Source organism: Apteryx mantelli, unplaced genomic scaffold (genome assembly GCF_036417845.1).
Source record: "Apteryx mantelli isolate bAptMan1 unplaced genomic scaffold, bAptMan1.hap1 HAP1_SCAFFOLD_122, whole genome shotgun sequence".
NCBI classification, from domain to species: Eukaryota; Metazoa; Chordata; class Aves; order Apterygiformes; family Apterygidae; genus Apteryx; species Apteryx mantelli.
In genome coordinates this window covers 250,354-266,227 of record NW_027118478.1, presented here as the reverse complement: position 1 = coordinate 266,227, position 15,874 = coordinate 250,354, and the positions used below count along the sequence as shown (strand labels likewise).

General features: G+C 58.3%; 1 protein-coding gene and 1 long non-coding RNA gene across 2 annotated transcripts; both read right to left on the bottom strand.

Annotated features, from left to right (window-relative positions):
- Positions 1-11,442, bottom strand: LOC106485801 (IgGFc-binding protein-like). The gene is made up of 11 exons (XM_067316795.1): positions 10,425-11,442; positions 9,912-10,252; positions 9,146-9,716; positions 7,903-8,504; positions 6,910-7,477; positions 5,868-6,457; positions 4,752-5,322; positions 3,924-4,117; positions 2,903-3,044; positions 1,814-2,139; positions 1-770 (listed from the first exon to the last, which is right to left on the bottom strand). Exons 1-11 carry the CDS (start codon positions 11,440-11,442, stop codon positions 471-473), a joined length of 5,223 nt encoding a protein of 1,740 aa, XP_067172896.1. The 3' UTR covers positions 1-470.
- Positions 11,443-11,583: 141 nt separating this feature from the next.
- Positions 11,584-14,208, bottom strand: LOC136995519 (uncharacterized). The gene is made up of 3 exons (XR_010887075.1): positions 14,133-14,208; positions 11,917-11,970; positions 11,584-11,648 (listed from the first exon to the last, which is right to left on the bottom strand). It is a non-coding gene; the product is annotated as an uncharacterized lncRNA (long non-coding RNA).
- Between the last annotated feature and the right edge of the window lie 1,666 nt (positions 14,209-15,874).

Here is a 15,874-nt window from a genome sequence, read left to right as displayed (position 1 = left end):
ACAGGCTCCGACCCGAGGTTCCTGCTGAGGCAGAAGGTCGAAGTCAGATCGGAGCGAAATAACATTTAATGACGCACGTGCGGTAATTACAGCTGGAGCTGGGGGGCCTCCGAAGAGGGAATCCGAGCAAAGAAATCCCTGGGCAATTAGACCCTTCCAGTCTAAATTCCCCACCCCAAAAGCGATAGTTCGGAGCAATAGTCATCGTTAGGTCTGGGCTCTTCCCCTTCTCCGTTGGGTTCCTTCATCGTCTCTAGGCAGGCTGCTGCTTTTCTTATCTTCAGCGTTGGCTCCTCCTGCTGTCCGTGCAACTTCTTTATCCCTCCGGCTTGAACCGGCTCCGGGGCCCCCTTTTACTTATCGAAGCCAAAGTTCGCAGCCTGACGCCTAAGGCTGCAGCAAATTCGGCGACTAATGCTAAGCGAGTTCTGCTAAGCGATGAATTCTGGACAGCTTCGGTCCGATATTCTCTAACAATCGTCACTGTCGTCTTGGTTCTTCACGCGCCACTCGGACGCCCACGCGGCCACCGCGGCGTTGTCGGCACCGGCGGGGGGGCCGTCGTCGCCCGGCTGCTCGTCGAAGTTGCCGCAGAGGCCGCACGTGGCCTTGTAGTAGGTGCTGGGCAGCTTGAGGACGAGGTGCTGGTCCCAGTCGTAGTGCACCTCCAGGCCGAAGGTGGCGCGCAGCAAGGCGGCCTGGCCTTTCAGCGCCGTCCGCAGCTTGCCGTCGGCCAGGGACACGGGCAGGTTCTCCAGCACGCCGTTCACCTGGCGGCGGCGAGGGGACGGGCGTTAGCGGTTGTGCTGTGCGCTCGCTGCTGCTGCTGCAGCGTGCAATTGCTTCCGCCGTGTGCAATTGCTTCTGCTGTGGCGTGCAATCGCTGCTGCGGTGTGCAATCGTTGCTGTTGTGGTGTGCAATCGCTGCTGCGGCGTGCAATCGCTGCTGCGGTGTGCAATCGCTGCTGCGGTGTGCAATCGTTGCTGTTGTGGTGTGCAATCGCTGCTGCGGCGTGCAATCGCTGCTGCGGTGTGCAATCGCTGCTGCGGTGTGCAATCACCGCTGAGGTGTGCAATTGCTGCTGCAGTGTGCAATCACTGCTGCTGTGGCGTGCAATTGCTGCTGCGGTGTGCAATCGTTGCTGTTGTGGTGTGCAATCGATGCTGTGCTGTGCAATCGCTGCTGCGGTGTGCAATCGCCGCTGAGGTGTGCAATCGCTGCTGTGCTGTGCAATCGCTGCTGCGGCGTGCAATTGCTGCTGCGGTGTGCAATCACCGCTGAGGTGTGCAATTGCTGCTGCAGTGTGCAATCACTGCTGCTCTGGTGTGCAATCGCTGCTGCGGTGTGCAATCGTTGCTGTTGTGGTGTGCAATCGATGCTGTGCTGTGCAATCGCTGCTGCGGTGTGCAATCGCCGCTGAGGTGTGCAATCGCTGCTGAGGTGTGCAATTGCTGCTGCAGTGTGCAATCACTGCTGCTCTGGTGTGCAATCGCTGCTGTGGTGTGCAGTCGTTGCTGCTGCGGTGTGCAGTTGCTGCTGTTGTGGTGTGCAATCGCTGCTGTGGTGTGCAAGCCCTGCTGCAGTGTGCAATCCCTGCGGCACCGTGCAATCCCTGCTGCAGTGTGCAATCCCCGCTGCACCATGCAATCACTGCTGCACCATGCAATCCCCTCTGTGCCGTGCAATTGCTGCTGTGCTGTGCAATCCCCGCTGCACTGTGCAATTGCTGCTGCACCATGCAGCCAGCAAACCCCCCCTCCTTCCCCCTTCCCCGTCCCCCCCTCCCCAAAAACTCCCCCGCCGAAGCCTCACCCGGATCTTGCCCACTTCGCCGCGGCGCACGACGACGTGCAGCCCGTAGATGTGCAAGCTGATGTAGGAGGCGGCGCGGCCAGCACTGGCTCCGGCTTCGTTCCGGGCCTCCACGCTGAAAGGCGTCAGGGAGGGGTCGGGGTCGCAGGAAGACGCCAGGGTGTAGGTGCAGGTGCCGTGGAAGTCGAATTCCTTCCCGTCGAAGGTGCGGAAATGGGGCTCGCCCCAGGCCGAGCACTCGGCCACTGAGCTGGGGACGCAGCGGAGGCGACCGGCCAGCAGCACGCAGGTCTCCTTGGGGCGGCAGCCCAGCGCCTTGCAGGGGTCTGCGGGGGCGAGACGGCGGGATCTGAGGCTTGTTTGGGGGTGTTTTCCCAGGAAATGGGGAATAATGTGGGGGGGGAGTTGGCCAAAAATGGGGAGGGAAAAATGGGACGTGTTTTTTTATTCCCATGGGGCGGAGGGAAGGTTGGAGGGATTTTTCCCGCAATATGGAGAAGGATTTGGAGGTGGTTTTGGTCAAAAATGGGGAGGGAAAAGTGGGAGATGGGTTTTTTCCCGCGGTGCAGAGAGAATTTGGAGGGATTTTTCCCGCGATACAGAGGAGAATTTGGAGGTGGTTTTGGCCAAAAATGGGGAGGGAAAAATAGGAGGTGTTTTTTTCCCGCGGCGCGGAAAGTTGGAGGTAGTTTTTTCCCGCTGTCTGGAGAGAATTTGGAGGGATTTTTCCCATGGTGCAGAGGAGAATTTGGAGGGATTTTTCCCATGATATGGAGAGAATTTGGAGGGATTTTTCCCATGGTGCAGAGGAGAATTTGGAGAGATTTTTTCCCACGATATGGAGAGAATTTGGAGGGATTTTTCCCATGGTCCAGAGGAGAATTTGGAGGGATTTTCTCCATGACATGGAAAAAAAACATCAGAAGCCTCTTTCCTCCCGCGATAAAGGGAAAAACTTGGAGGCAGGTTGTTATTTTTTCCCACGCTACCGAATTTAGAGCTGGGGGGGGGGGTGAAAAATTGAGCGCCAGGAAAAATCCGGAACTCGCGCCACGAGTTCCCGCATCCCACCACTGCCCTCGGCCTCACCCGGCTTGACGCAGGACCAGGCGCCGTCGCGGATCTCGCAGGTCTCGTCGTCGGGGCAGGCGTGAGCGTCGCAGCGCAGCCCCTGGCTGGCGACGCAGGTGCAGCGGCGGTGGCACGACTCCGTCAGTGTCTCCTCGCCGGGCTGCGCCAGGAGCAGGAAATGCAGTGTCCGGGGGGGGCCCCATTTCACTCCCCCCTTGCCCCCAAATCCCCCCCACCGCGATCTCCCACGAGGGGAAAAAGCCGTTGTTAAAAATACCCTTCCACGGTGGGGGGAAAAACAGGAGATTTAAGCGAGTGTCCAGCTCGTTTTGCATTGCACTGGGATTACGATGCACGGGAAAATGGTCCAAATGCAAAAAAAATCGCATCTTTTGCAAGCTCTTTGCATGGAAAGGGAATTGCAACTGCTTTGGGAATGGTGGAAAACCAGGGAAGATTGGTGAAAATGCAAAAAACTTGCGTTTCTTGCAAGCTTTCTGCTTGGCCGTGCGTTTGCGCCGTGATTATGACGCGTGGGAAAATGGTCAAAATGCAAAAACTTGCCTTTTTTGCAAACTCCCTTTAACCGTGCATTCACACCATGACTAAGACGCCTGGGAAAAGCAGCCAAAAAATGCAAAAACTTGTGGTTTTTTGCAAACTCTGCACTCAGAGCAGATTTGGGGGCCGCTTTGCAGCGTTTCAGCACTTGCTTTTTTCCCCGACCCTGGGAGACCCGGCAGGGAGAAAAACGGGGCGGCGCCTCCGCTCCCAGCGACTTTGCTAAAAAAATGCAAAACTTTGCACTTTCACTTCAAGCCGGCGTGGAGGGAAAAAATGAAAGAAAAGCATTTTTTTTAACCCCGTTCTGCTTTGTTTTTTTGCGTGCACCGGGGCATTGCATGCAGACGGTGCAACGAATGCATTGCAACGTGCAGGGAGAAGGATGCAAAGCAAAACCCAAAAGGCGAAGAAGTGCAAGAATTAAAAAAAGGCGGAAAATGAGGAATGACTCCCAAAAAACCAAAGCGGGATTTACCTGGTAGTAGCGGCCGTCCTGGAAGCAGCCGCAGCGCTCGGCGGGCACGCAGCGGCGCCCGTCGAAGAGGAGGCCCTCGGCGCAGCGGCACCCTTCGGCGCAGCCCTCGGGGCAGCGGGCGCCGAGGCTGGCACAGCCGCCGGCGCAGAGGTCGGCGCAGAGCGAGTAGGTGCTGTTAGCGGGGCAGCTCGGGGCTGGACGGGGCGGAAAAGAGGAAAAAAAAAGCAAAAAAACCCAAATCAGATAGTCCCAGAAAACAGGGATGGGTGGGAAAAAGAACTAATGCGGATCCGGGCCCGGGCGACGTCTCGGCGCTTGCCAAGAGCCATTAATCACTGGGTTCTTCCCCGCGGCTTCGCCCGATCGAGCGCGTGCGAAATTGCCTCCCCCCGGAGCGTGCAAATGTATATCTATTTTTGGAGCTATATGGATAAAATTTCCTCCTTTGGAGGTTGCAGATATATATATATTTATATATGTATATATATATATACACACTGGAGGATGCATATATACATATATATATATATTTCCATGTATATATAAAATTTCCTCCCCTGGAGGATGCATATCTATATCTATATCTATCTATCTATCTATAGATATAGATATAGATATAATTTCCTCCCCTGGAGGATGCATATATATATATTTATTTTTATATATTTTTATATATATAAAAAGTTTCCTGCCCCAGAGGATGCATATATATATATTTATATACACATATATATACATATATATATATATACACACACCAGAGGATGCATATATATTTTTTTATACGTCTATATCTATATTTTCCACCCGCTCCCTCCCGGGGCTTACGGCAGAAGGCAGGTTCCCGCCAGGGCCGGACAGCGACACCAATGTCGGCGCAGGCAGCGGCGTAGCTGTGGACGCTGCGGCAGAGCAGGGCGCCATCGGCAGTGGCCAGGCAGCCGTCATGCAGGCAGGTGTGGAAAAAGGGCGCCGGGTCGAGGGCAGCGTGGCAAGCGGCCAAAGGTCCCCCGGCGGCCACCAGCAGCCCGCAGTGGTCGTCACGCCGCAGCACGGCTTCCCGCTCCGCCGGGCAGCTGGGGCAGCCGCCGTCGCCGCACGCGTCGGCGCAAGGTTGGGTGGGTTGCTCCTGCCACGCGGCGCCGAAGACGGCGGCGGTGGCGGCAGGGCGGCCGTCGGGCAGGAGCCAGTCGTTGGCCTGCCGGCCGTCGCGGTTGCCGCACAGCCCGCAGAGTCGGCCCCGGTAGGTCGCCGGCGCTGCCACGGTGGCCGCGTGCTGCAGGTCGTAGCGTAAGGTGAGGCCGAAGTCGGTGAGAAGCAGCACGTCGGCTCCGTGGCGCAGCACGGAGACCTGGCCGTCCCGGAGGATGGCGGGCAGGTTGTAGGTGATGTTGTCCACCTAGGGCCGGGAGAGAGAAAGGCTGCCGGTGAGCGGAAGGTTGGGGAGAAAGGAGGCCAAAATGCGTTGGGTGAGACACCTTGGAGGTTGCTCATGAGCTTTTGGCCACCACGTGGCAACTGGATGGCGAAGGTGGACGCGTGTTGCTTCATGGCGGGGTAGGGATGAGACCTGCTCAACATGGAGGAGGTAAAGTGGTGAGAACTGCTCAATGTGGAGGAAGAGCAGAAGGGGTGAGACCTGCTCAATGTGAAGGAAGAGCAGAAGGGGTGAGACCTGCCCAATGTGAAGGAAGAGCAGAAGGGGTGAGACCTGCCCAACGCAAAGGAGAAGCAGAAGGGGTGAGACCTGCCCAACGCGATGGAGGAAGAGCAGAAGGGGTGAGACCTGCCCAACGCAAAGGAGAAGCAGAAGGGGTGAGACCTGCCCAACACGAAGGAGAAGCAGAAGGGGCTGTCATCTCCTCGACGCGATGAAAGACCAAACCTTTGGGCCCCCCACACGTTTGCCCCCCAAAAAAGCGGCAATGTGACCCGCGGTCTTACCATGACGGTTTCCATCTTCCCATGGAGCAGGGTCAACGTGAGCCCGTAGACGCGGACGGTCAACGCTTTGATGACGGAGCCCTTTGTCGTCTTCTCGGGCTCCTTCTCCACCGTCACGACGAAGGGCGTCAGATCGCCGTCGTCGCCGCAGGTCTTGGTGAGGACGTAGGAGCAGGCGCCGGGCACCTCGAAGGCCAGGCCGTCGTAGGAGATGTACTGGCGGTCACCGGTGACCACGCACAGGGCCGTGCCGGAGGCTTCGCATTTCCGGACGCCGTCGACGATTTTGCAGTCGCTTTCCACGACGCAGGACGAGTTCTGGCACTGCACGGCCCCGCCGGCCTGGCACTGGCACTGCTGCCAGCACGTGGGCAGGAAAGTCTCCTCCAGCTGGTAGTAGAGACCTTGGTGGAGGCAGCCGCACTGCGACATGGGCACGCAGCGGTCGCCGCTGAGCACGAAGCCCTCGTTGCACACGCAGCCCTCCCAGCACCGCTCCGAGCACTGCGCCGGGGCGTAAAGGCTGCTGCAGGTCTGGCCGCAGCCTCGGGAACACGACTCGTAGTGGCTGTTGGCGGGACACGAGATACCTGCCACGAGACGTGAAGACTCATTAGCGGCAAAGAAATTTCGGGTTCGATGGCGGAGAACTTGGGGGCGGTGGTGGTGGGGGGAAAGATGGGGGTTAGGTCTCCCCAGGTGTAGATTTTTTGACCCGTTTCACCCCCAAACCCCCCAAAAAACGGTGCTTATAGGGACTAAACCATTTGACCCATCGTAGCGGCCCACCTTGAGGTGGGACAAGTTGTTCCCCGCAAGGGTTTCTTTCTGCAGGTGGACACGAGGTGACCAACATAGGCTTCTGGGTGTCGTGAATCCCACCCCGACCATCTCCGGCGAGGTGAGACGGTCCCCACCTCCGTCCGGCTCCTCCCCACGTGGAGTCGCACCCGAACCGGGGCTCCCTTTGCTGCTCGCAAGCCCAACGGACGCTTGGATGCCCACCACCACGCGAGGAGACCCTCAAGCCGTCTCTACTCACTGCAGAAATCGGCCGTCCTCCACCTTGCGGTCGCCACGCCGGCAGCTTGGCAGGCCGCGGCGTAGCTGGCGATGAGCGGGCAGGTCACATCTGGCTGGTCTTGGAAGAAGCAGAAGTCGCTCACGCAGCTTTGGAAGTACGGCTCGGGGTCCACCTTTCTGTGGCACGCTCTGAAAGGACCATCGGGGCTCGAGATGATCCTGCAGCCCTTCCTAAGGGTGTCCTGGTACTGCAGCGCCTCTGCGAGCGTGGGGCATTTGTCCTGCGGCAGCTCCACGCAGCCTGGTATGTCCTTCACCTTCCAGCTGTGCCCGAAGGTGGTCGGGTTGGACGTCGCTTGGCCGTCCTTCAGCAGCAGCTCATTGCCGGCGTTGCCGTCGAAGTTGCCGCAGAGGCCGCACAGGGCGCCCGCGTAGCTGCCGGGCACCGACACGGTGACCTGGCTCTGCCAGTCGTAGGTGACGGTGAGCCCGAAGTCCGTCTCCACCACCGCCTGCCGCCCGCCTTGGTAGGCGGAGACCTTCCCGCCTCTGGTGCGATACGGCAGGTTGACCAGCAAGTTATCGACCTGGGGGCAAATGCAGAGGGATCAGCAGCCGACGGGACCAGTGGGTGGCATCTCGCCCAGCCGCAAAGATCTAGGATCCGGCCGAAAGGGCCCCACGCGGTTATGAGAACAATTTGAGGATTCACCCATCTGCCCAACCCACCAGGAATGAGACCAACTGTGCACCAGGCTCCAACGGCTCATGTTACACACCGCTCTACCGGCGGGTGACCGGTTTGGGTGGAGATCCTAGTATTTAGGCAACTCAACCTCATGTTGAATCGGGCAAGGCAAAAAGTCCCGGTAGCTTTGGATCTTAGTAACGCGGCTGGAGATATACGTTAAGCGTTAGGCGGTGCAGAAGAAGACGGGAGAAGCGAGGTCAGGGCGAAGAGCAGAAAGCGAAGAACTTCACGATTAAATAAAGCAACGCTCGTGAAACTCACCATGATTTTGCCAGGGTGCTTCTGGCTGATCGCGATGTCGCCGCCGTAGACTTTGACTTGCACGAAAGCGATGGCGGAGAGATGCTGGTTGTCCTGGTGGCCGTTCTGGATGAGCACCTGGAAGTCCACTAAGCCTTGGCTCTTCTTGCACAGCCCGGCAAGCTGGTAGAGGCAGCTGCCTTGGAAGACGAACCTGCTGCCGTCGAAAGTCTGGTAGTGGGTGCGTCCCGCCGCCGAGCAGGTGCCGTAGCTCACGGGGTAGCAATCCAGGATGCCCTTCTCCACGCGGCACTGCTCGCCGATGCGGCAGCCGGCGTCTCGGCACTTGGCCTGCCGGCTCGTGGCGTCGCAGACGCAGTGTCTCGTGCAGGCGTCGTCGGCCCAGAACTCCTCGCCGGGGGCGAAGAGGCGGCCCTCGTACGCGCAGCCGCACTCGGCCTTGGGGATGCACTTGCCGGCGTCCAGCACGAAGCCCTCGCGGCAGGCGCAGGTCTCGACGCAGGCCAGAGACTGGCACTCGGTGGACGTCACGAGGTCGTTGCAGGTAGCGGGGCAAGCGGGGCCGCAGGCCGTGTAGACGCTGTTCTCCGGGCAGGACATGGCTGTCGAAGGGACGGGACATTGCGGACAAGGTTGGCATCTTGCTCCTTGGTGCCGAGAAGCTCAGCAGAGCGCTAAGAAGATCTGCCTGGGCTTTCTGGAGCTAGGCGACGTGCGAGAACGCTTTTTGGGGGGCCTGGAATCTGGCTGGCTGGGACCCCACAACATTTTGGGGCACAATTTTGTGCCACCTGCTTCAAAACACCTGGGCGCCATCTCTCTTGGGTGACAGAGAGCACTAGAGAGGGGTGAAGGTCCCACTCGGGGCAGTTTCCCTTATTTGGGTGCTTTCTGCTCATTCCCGTCCCACCTCACCGTAATTATGCCCTATCTGCGCACCCTAGAGCTTGGCCACCAGGGTCTTCTACTGAGGGAAGGTCAAGGAAAAAAGGGTGCGATCTCACGTTGGGAGGCTGCAAAATGTCACGCTCGGCCTGGCTGGAGGACAAATAAACCCAAGAGCTGTGGTGGGAAGAGCCCAGAAGGTCGCAGCTCCTGAAGCGAGGGAAGGGTTCAGCCAACGAGGCAGGCAGCTGAAGCCGGGGGGGATGAAAACCGGCACCCGAGGCCGAAGGATTTGGGAAGGAGTCGCCCATCCTCGACCCGTTCGCATCACGGCTGCGGCCCACCGGGTGCTACTCACGGCACTGCGAAGGGGTCCTCCAGTCGGAAATGGCGATTTCCGCCTCCCGGCATTTGTCCGCGTAGGTCTTCAGGACCTGGCACAGCACGGATTGGAGCCCATCGTTCATGCAGAGGTCGTAGACGCAGTTGTCCAGGTAGACTTTGGGGTCGATGGTGGCGTGGCAGCGCTGGAAGGGCCCCGACTTCTTGGTGAGCAAGCCGCAGGAGGTGTCCGCCTTGTACTTGATAATCTGCTTGGGGCTGCAGGTCTTGCATTCGCCGTTGCAGTCGTCCCAGCAGAAGCGGTCGCCGTCGTCCACCTTCCAGCTCCTGCCCAGCTCCACGGGGTCGGAAGCCAGCAAGCCGTCGGGGGTGGTGGCGTCGTCCCGCGGGTCGCCGTTGCTGTTGCCGCACAGCCCGCACACCTTGTTGGAGAGCTTGCTGGGGATCTTCACCACCAGGTGGTGGTCCCAGTCGAAGAAGACCTTCAGCAGGAAGTCGGTTTTGATGAGCACGGAGTCGCCGTTCTGGTACGCCTTGAGCTTCCCGTCGGCGAGGGAGATGGGGAGGCGGGAGCGCTGGTTGTTCACCTGGAAGACAAATCGGGCGCCGTGAGAAGATAAAAGGCATCTAGCTCCGAGGTGTTTCTGCAGACCACGGGTCTCGAGACACGATATCGGCCCTGCTTTGACCCTCACCCGCAACGAGGTGGCAAAGGCCCTTTTCCCGCAAAGCCAGAAATGCCCACGCAACGCCCACGTGGCGTCGTTTGAATTCCTGCCTACCCTCACGATCCCGGTCTCGCCTCTGACCACGGTGATGACGATGTCGTAGACGCGGACGGTCACGGAGCCCACGTAGGAAACCTGCGTGTTGCCCCGGTTCTCGTTCTTGGCCTCAACGCTGAAGACGGGGAGGCTCGCGTCCGAGGTGCAGGTCTTGGAGAGGGTGTAGGTGCACGTGCCCATGAAGTCAAAGTTCTTCCCGTCAAAGGTGCGGTAGTGGGGGTCGCCGGTGGCCCAGCAGATGGATTCGGTGTCCTTCACGCACGTGGGATTGCCTTTGACCACCGTGCACGTCTCGTGTTCCTTGCATTCGAGGTCGGCGCAGGAAGGTGGAGAAGTAGCTGGGGAAAAGCAGAAGAGGTGGCCGGTAAGGAAGCGCGAGAAAAGGTTGGGTGATCCGCGAGGCGGCAACTCTCCGCCTGTAAGATTTAAGCGTATATGGCCACAAAACAGCCGTCCCCAGTGGTTTGTCGCATCCAAGGTACCTCGCATGCGCGCGCTCGCGCTACTTACGTGTGGCGCAAAGGCCCGCAAAGCCGTAGCCCTCGTAATTTTGGAAGCCGAAGACCAGCACGCCGAAGGGCGACCGGCTGTGCTCGATGCTATCCACTTCTGTGCTCTTGCTCATGCTATACATGGCCCAGGAATAGTCCAAGCCGGGAATCATCCGCCAGGGGATGTTCCCGATGAGCTTCTTGTTGAACTTGATGGCGCTGGTGTCCGAGTGTTGCGCTACGAGGAGGATGTGGCTCTCGAAGTCGTCCAAGCTGCTGATACTGTAGGAGGTGCAGTAGCTCGAGACCGGAGGGATGTTGACCAGGAAGGGATCTTGCCCTGAGACGTCCTTCCTGATTCCGGTAAAGAAGTAGATCACCTGGATGCCGGCCGGAGCGGTCACGTAGAACGGGGTGTTGTGCTGGAGCTTGAATTCTTGCACATCCCCGGCCATGACGTTCTCCGAGGCTTGGGAGCTGCCCAGGCGGTAGGTGATGGTGGTCCTGCGAGGCGCCACGACGTAGACCAAGTCGGATTCGGTTTGCATGGGCACGGGGGGGACGATGTACTCGTTTCCCCAGCCGGAGACGGGCAGCAGCTGCTCGATGGCGTAGTCACAATAGGAGTTCACCTGAACGCAACTGTGGCCGCTGAGGACGGCCACGGCCTCGTTCGACGTGACCTTGGTGCCCGACAGGCTCTTGGTGCTTTGCAGCTGCAAGCTCTCGTAGGGCGCCAGGTTGACGTGCACAGTCGACCCGGAGGGATGCGTCGCCCCTTGGTAGTAGACGTCACCTTTGACGGTGATGTCGACAGCCGCCCCCTGCTTCCCGGCTACGACGGCAAACTCCTTCACCTTGTCGTTGTTGGTGTCCACTGGCGTCACCACGTAATACTCGGTGCCCAGCTTCTCGACGGGCAAGACGGTGGTGGCGCCGGTGCTGTGCTGCTTGGAGCTCACGGCGACCACGGAGATCTCCTTGTTGGCCTGGATCAAGAGGGTTTTATCGAAGGTGCGGCTGCCGATCAGCTCCATGTCTCTTGGCACAGGCAGGGAGACCGTCTGGTCTTTGCCGACGGTGACCTCTCTCTTGAAGTTGCCCTTGTTCACCGTCACCGTGACCTTGGTTGCGTCGTAATAAGCGGAGAAGAGCAGGCTGAGGCCTGCCTGGACGCTCTCCTGGTCATTTTGTGGGAAGACAGTGATGAATTCCTTGCCGCGGAAATATGCCGTCGAAAGTCCTAAAAAAGAGACGGGTAACGGGGGCTTTTTTGTCATCGTTTTGAAGCCAGGGTGGAAGCAGCACGTCCCGGCCGGGAGGAAATCGGGAGACCTGCGGGGATGTGGTGCTTTGGGGGGGTCTTGAGCTATCCAGAGCTCGAGGGGGATTCGACAGTGTTGGGGACACTGAAAGAAGAGGACGCCGGGGCACGGGGACATCCCTCCCTGGCTCCTGGCTTGCAGCAATGGGCAACGGGCGCGAAAACAGGGTTGGGGTTGGTTGCTCACCGCACACGAGGGCCAGCCAGGCTGGGAGAAGCAGCGTCCTGCCTGTCGCCATCGCTGGAAACAGAAAAAAAACCCAAAAAATCACCAAAAAAGCAAAAAGGTTTAAGTGTGGATCCAGCTGAGAAGACGCCGGGCTGCCGAGGGCTGATTCCCTGGCTCACCCCCTCCCCAACCTCTCCTGGCCCCCCCGGTGAGGCTCCGAGGTGTCCTCTTGCCACCACTTTTAACCCCATGGCTCCCAAACCCGTGCTCCTGAGGAGGTGCCCAGGCGGTTCTAATCCCTAGGAGACCCCGTCCTTCTCCCCCCATGGCCAGCAAACCCTCCCGAGAAGTCCCAGCAACCTGGAGATCTCATGGCTGCTGCCCGTGAAGTCTCCCTAGGGTGGAAAGACCCTCAAAATCACCAAAGAAACCCAAGGGGAGCAGGGCAGGTCATGGGGACAAGCCTTCCCGTCAACCTCGGGAGGATCGTTGGGTGCTGCTGCCTCTCCGTTGACCACAACAGGAGCCTACAGGTGGGTTGAGGCTTCGATTCTACCAAGTCCTGACAGTGGGGACGAAGAATTGCCTTCATCTAACCTTGCCCCGGGGTTAATACGGAGGCTGATGCCCCCCGAGAGCACCCAGAAGGTATCTGAGCGTGGACCATGGATAAAACCTCACGGAGAGACAGAAATAACAGGCAGAGTAGGGCAAAAGTGGGTTTAAACCTTGCTGGGACTCTGCTTGGGGATCACCGGCGCCTTGTTTTGCTCGGATAAGGCAACGCCGGGATCTCAGCAGCTTTGGGACCTAGCAGAAATGCAAGGGAGGTGCAAGAAAAATGCGAGAGAGGTGCAAGCAAAATGTGAGCGAGGTGCAACCGAAATGCAAGGGAGGTGCAGCCAAAACGTGAGCGAGGTGCAAGCAAAACACAAGAGAGATGCAACCACAATGTGATAGAGATGCCACCAAAACATGAGAGAGGTGCAAGCAAAATGCAAGCGAAGTGCGACCAAAATGTGAGTGAGGTGCAACCAAAATGCAAGTGAGATGAAAGCAAAACGCGAGAGAGGTGCAACAAAATGTGAGTGAGGTGCAACCAAAATGCAAGCGATGTGCAAGCAAAACGCGCGAGAGGTGCAACCAAAATGTGAAGGATGTGCAACCAAAATGCAAGCGAGGTGCAGCCAAAATGTGAGATAGGTGCAAGCAAAATGAAAGCGAGATGCAAGCAAAACGCGAGAGACGTGGAACCGAAATATGAGTGAGGTGCAAGCAAAATGCAAGCAAGGTGCAGCCAAAACGCGAGAGAGGTGCAAGCAAAATGCAAGCAAGGTGCAACCAAAATGCGAGAGAGGTGCAAGCAAAATCTGAGTGAGGTGCAACCAAAATGTGAAGGAGGTGCAACCAAAATGCAAAGGAGGTGCAGCCAAAATGTGAGAGAGGTGCAAGCAAAACACAAGCGAGGTACAGCCAAAACACAAGAGAGGTGCAACCAAAATGCAAGCGAGATGTAACCAAAACGAGAAGGGAGGTGCAACCAAAATGTGAGTGAGGTGCAGCCAAAATGTGAGATAGGTGCAAGCAAAATCTGAGTGAGGTGCAACCAAAATGCAAGCAATGTGCAGCCAAAACACAAGCGAGGTGCAACCAAAGCACGAGAGAGGTGCAAGCAAAATGCAAGCGAGGTGCAAGCAAAATGCAAGCGAGGTGCAACCAAAATGCGAGACAAGTGCAAGCAAAGTGCAAGAGAGGTGCAAGCAAAATGTGAGTGAGGTGCAACCAAAATGCAAGGGAGGTGCAGCCAAAATGCAAGCAAGATGCAAGCAAAGTGCAAGTGAGGTGCAACCAAAATGCAAGCGAGATGCAACCAAAATGTGAGTGAGGTGCAACCAAAATGCAAGCAAGGTGCAGCCAAAATGTGAGATAGGTGCAACCAAAATGTGAGTGAGGTGCAACCAAAATGCAAGCGAGGTGCAGCCAAAACACAAGTGAGGTGCAACCAAAGCATGAGAGGTGTAAGCAAAATGCAAGCGAGATGCAAGCAAAATGCAAGTGAGGTGCAACCAAAATGTGAGTGATGTGCAACCAAAATGAGAAGGGAGGTGCAAGGAAAATGCAAGCGAGGTGCAGCCAAAATGCAAGGCAGATGCAACCGCAAAGTCTGAGCGATGCGACCGAAATGCCCGAGGGGCAACCGAAACGCGAGCGAGGTGCGAAGCAGAGCCGCTTACCCACAGGCTCCTGGCTGCTTCAGCGCTTCTCCTTCCTCTCGGCGAAACGCATGGAGCCGGCAGCACGGAGGCAGCGAGTGCGCGGGGGCTTCCAGCGGCTCCCCCTTTTATAGCCGGAGGCTGCTTATCTCCGATTTCCAGGGAACTCCTCGTGCTCATCCCCCGACAGCAGCGGGAGCAGCGTTTTGGCTCCACCAGGCGAGTCCTGCTTTTGATGGAGCGGCCCCCAGGGACCGAGCGCGGAGGTAGATCCAAGGGGGAAGCTGGCGGAAGGAGATAAGGCAGGGGCTTGGACCTGGTGCAGCGGGATTGTGAAAGAGCACAGGCTTCCCGGGAACTTCAGGAGAACGTGACGGCGGGGGCCAGCCCACGACATCTTGCAGCTGGTGTTGTGCACGCGCGACCTTCTTGGCAAGCGGCGCCGTGGCCCGGTCACCGGGATGCCCTCTCCGTGCACTTCGCGGCACCTCCCCGCCTCCTTAAATCCGATGCGCCTGGGATTGCAGGATTGTTGCAAGCTCCCGAGCGGATCTCCTCTCCGCGGCGGCCGGGGACACACAGCGGCACGGTCCGCGTGAGCTGATCTTAATCACCGGCGCGTGGACAAGCTGGGAAGATGCATCCGTGCTGCTCGCGCTCCGTCCCCGCTGCAAACCCAGCGATGTCCAGGTTGTCCCACCTGCTCCACCATCTCCTGGAGCTTCGGTGTCCACACCAAACCTGCACCGCCAGGACGTTCCAGCTCCCCGAGGGTACCAGGAAAGGTGGTGGGCACGTGCATATGGATGCCTCCACGGTGACCCCCTGCTCCCAGCAGAGGTGGTGTTGGGGGGGAACAAAAGGAGGGGTTCGCTTTCCATGGAAAAATCCCTGCTGGGAATTTCCAAGAACTGTCAGCCGCCTGGTCGCAGCTGGAGCGGCCTCTTTGCCAAATCCTTATCTTGGATGCAGAAGCCCTCGGCAGGAGCCAACGGATCTGCTGAGCCAGCGCCTCGGCTCCCCTGGCTCCCCCCCACCCCGGTTTCTGGCACCTCCGATTTCCATGGAAAACGGGACTTGGCACCGGGGGGCTGCGTATTAAAAGCAGCGGTGGGCTTCTCCCCGACCGCATTGCGCGGCCCCGTCGCGAGCGGGAGGCAGGAGCATCCGAAGGTAAGAGATGGTTTTTCCTCGCCCTGGAGCCAAAAATGCTGCAAAACGCTCCCAAAAAGGACCAGCGAGCTGGTGCAAAGATTTAATTTTTTGCACCGGATGCAGAGTTTTATCACGCGGGATGCACGGCCCGAGCGGCACTGTCACCTCTCCCGCCAGCGGGGACTTTCTCCAGGAGCATCATGCATCCTCTCCCGTGCCTCAGTTTCCCTTCCTCGGACAGGGGGAGCAGCTAGGTTGGGGAATTTTGGGTGCAAAACCCCCCAAAACACCGATACGTGTCCAATTTTGCTACGGGAAGTGATTCCCCCTGCAGAAAGACCCTTGGGATCAGCCCCAGGGTGATGCACGAGGACTTGAGGGCTAAAAGCATCCGCGTTTCCGATGTGTCTGTTAGTCCTCATGATCAGACAGTGAGGAAAAATTAGGGAAAAACAACCCCGCCGGCTTAACGCTTGCAAACGCTCGGGATACCTGGCTCCCGCGGGGCACGAAGACGTTGTCCGAGGTCCCTTCGGCGCCTCCGCGCGCGGGTCTGGCGCTGCTTCGGAGCTTTTATAACCCCCAATCCGTTCTTATCTCAGCCGAGG

What these genes read in the sequence shown, in the direction of transcription:
- LOC106485801 (XM_067316795.1), bottom strand. Translation starts at nt 11,442, where the DNA reads ATGGAGCTGATCGGCAGCCGCACCTTCGATAAAACCCTCTTGATCCAG. An exon ending in GAGGACCCCTTCGCAGTGCC is followed by an intron (nt 8,505 to 9,145) that starts GTGAGTAGCACC and finishes TCCCTTCGACAG; the next exon opens with CCATGTCCTGCCCGGAGAAC. An exon ending in GAGGACGGCCGATTTCTGCA is followed by an intron (nt 6,458 to 6,909) that starts GTGAGTAGAGAC and finishes GTCTCGTGGCAG; the next exon opens with GTATCTCGTGTCCCGCCAAC.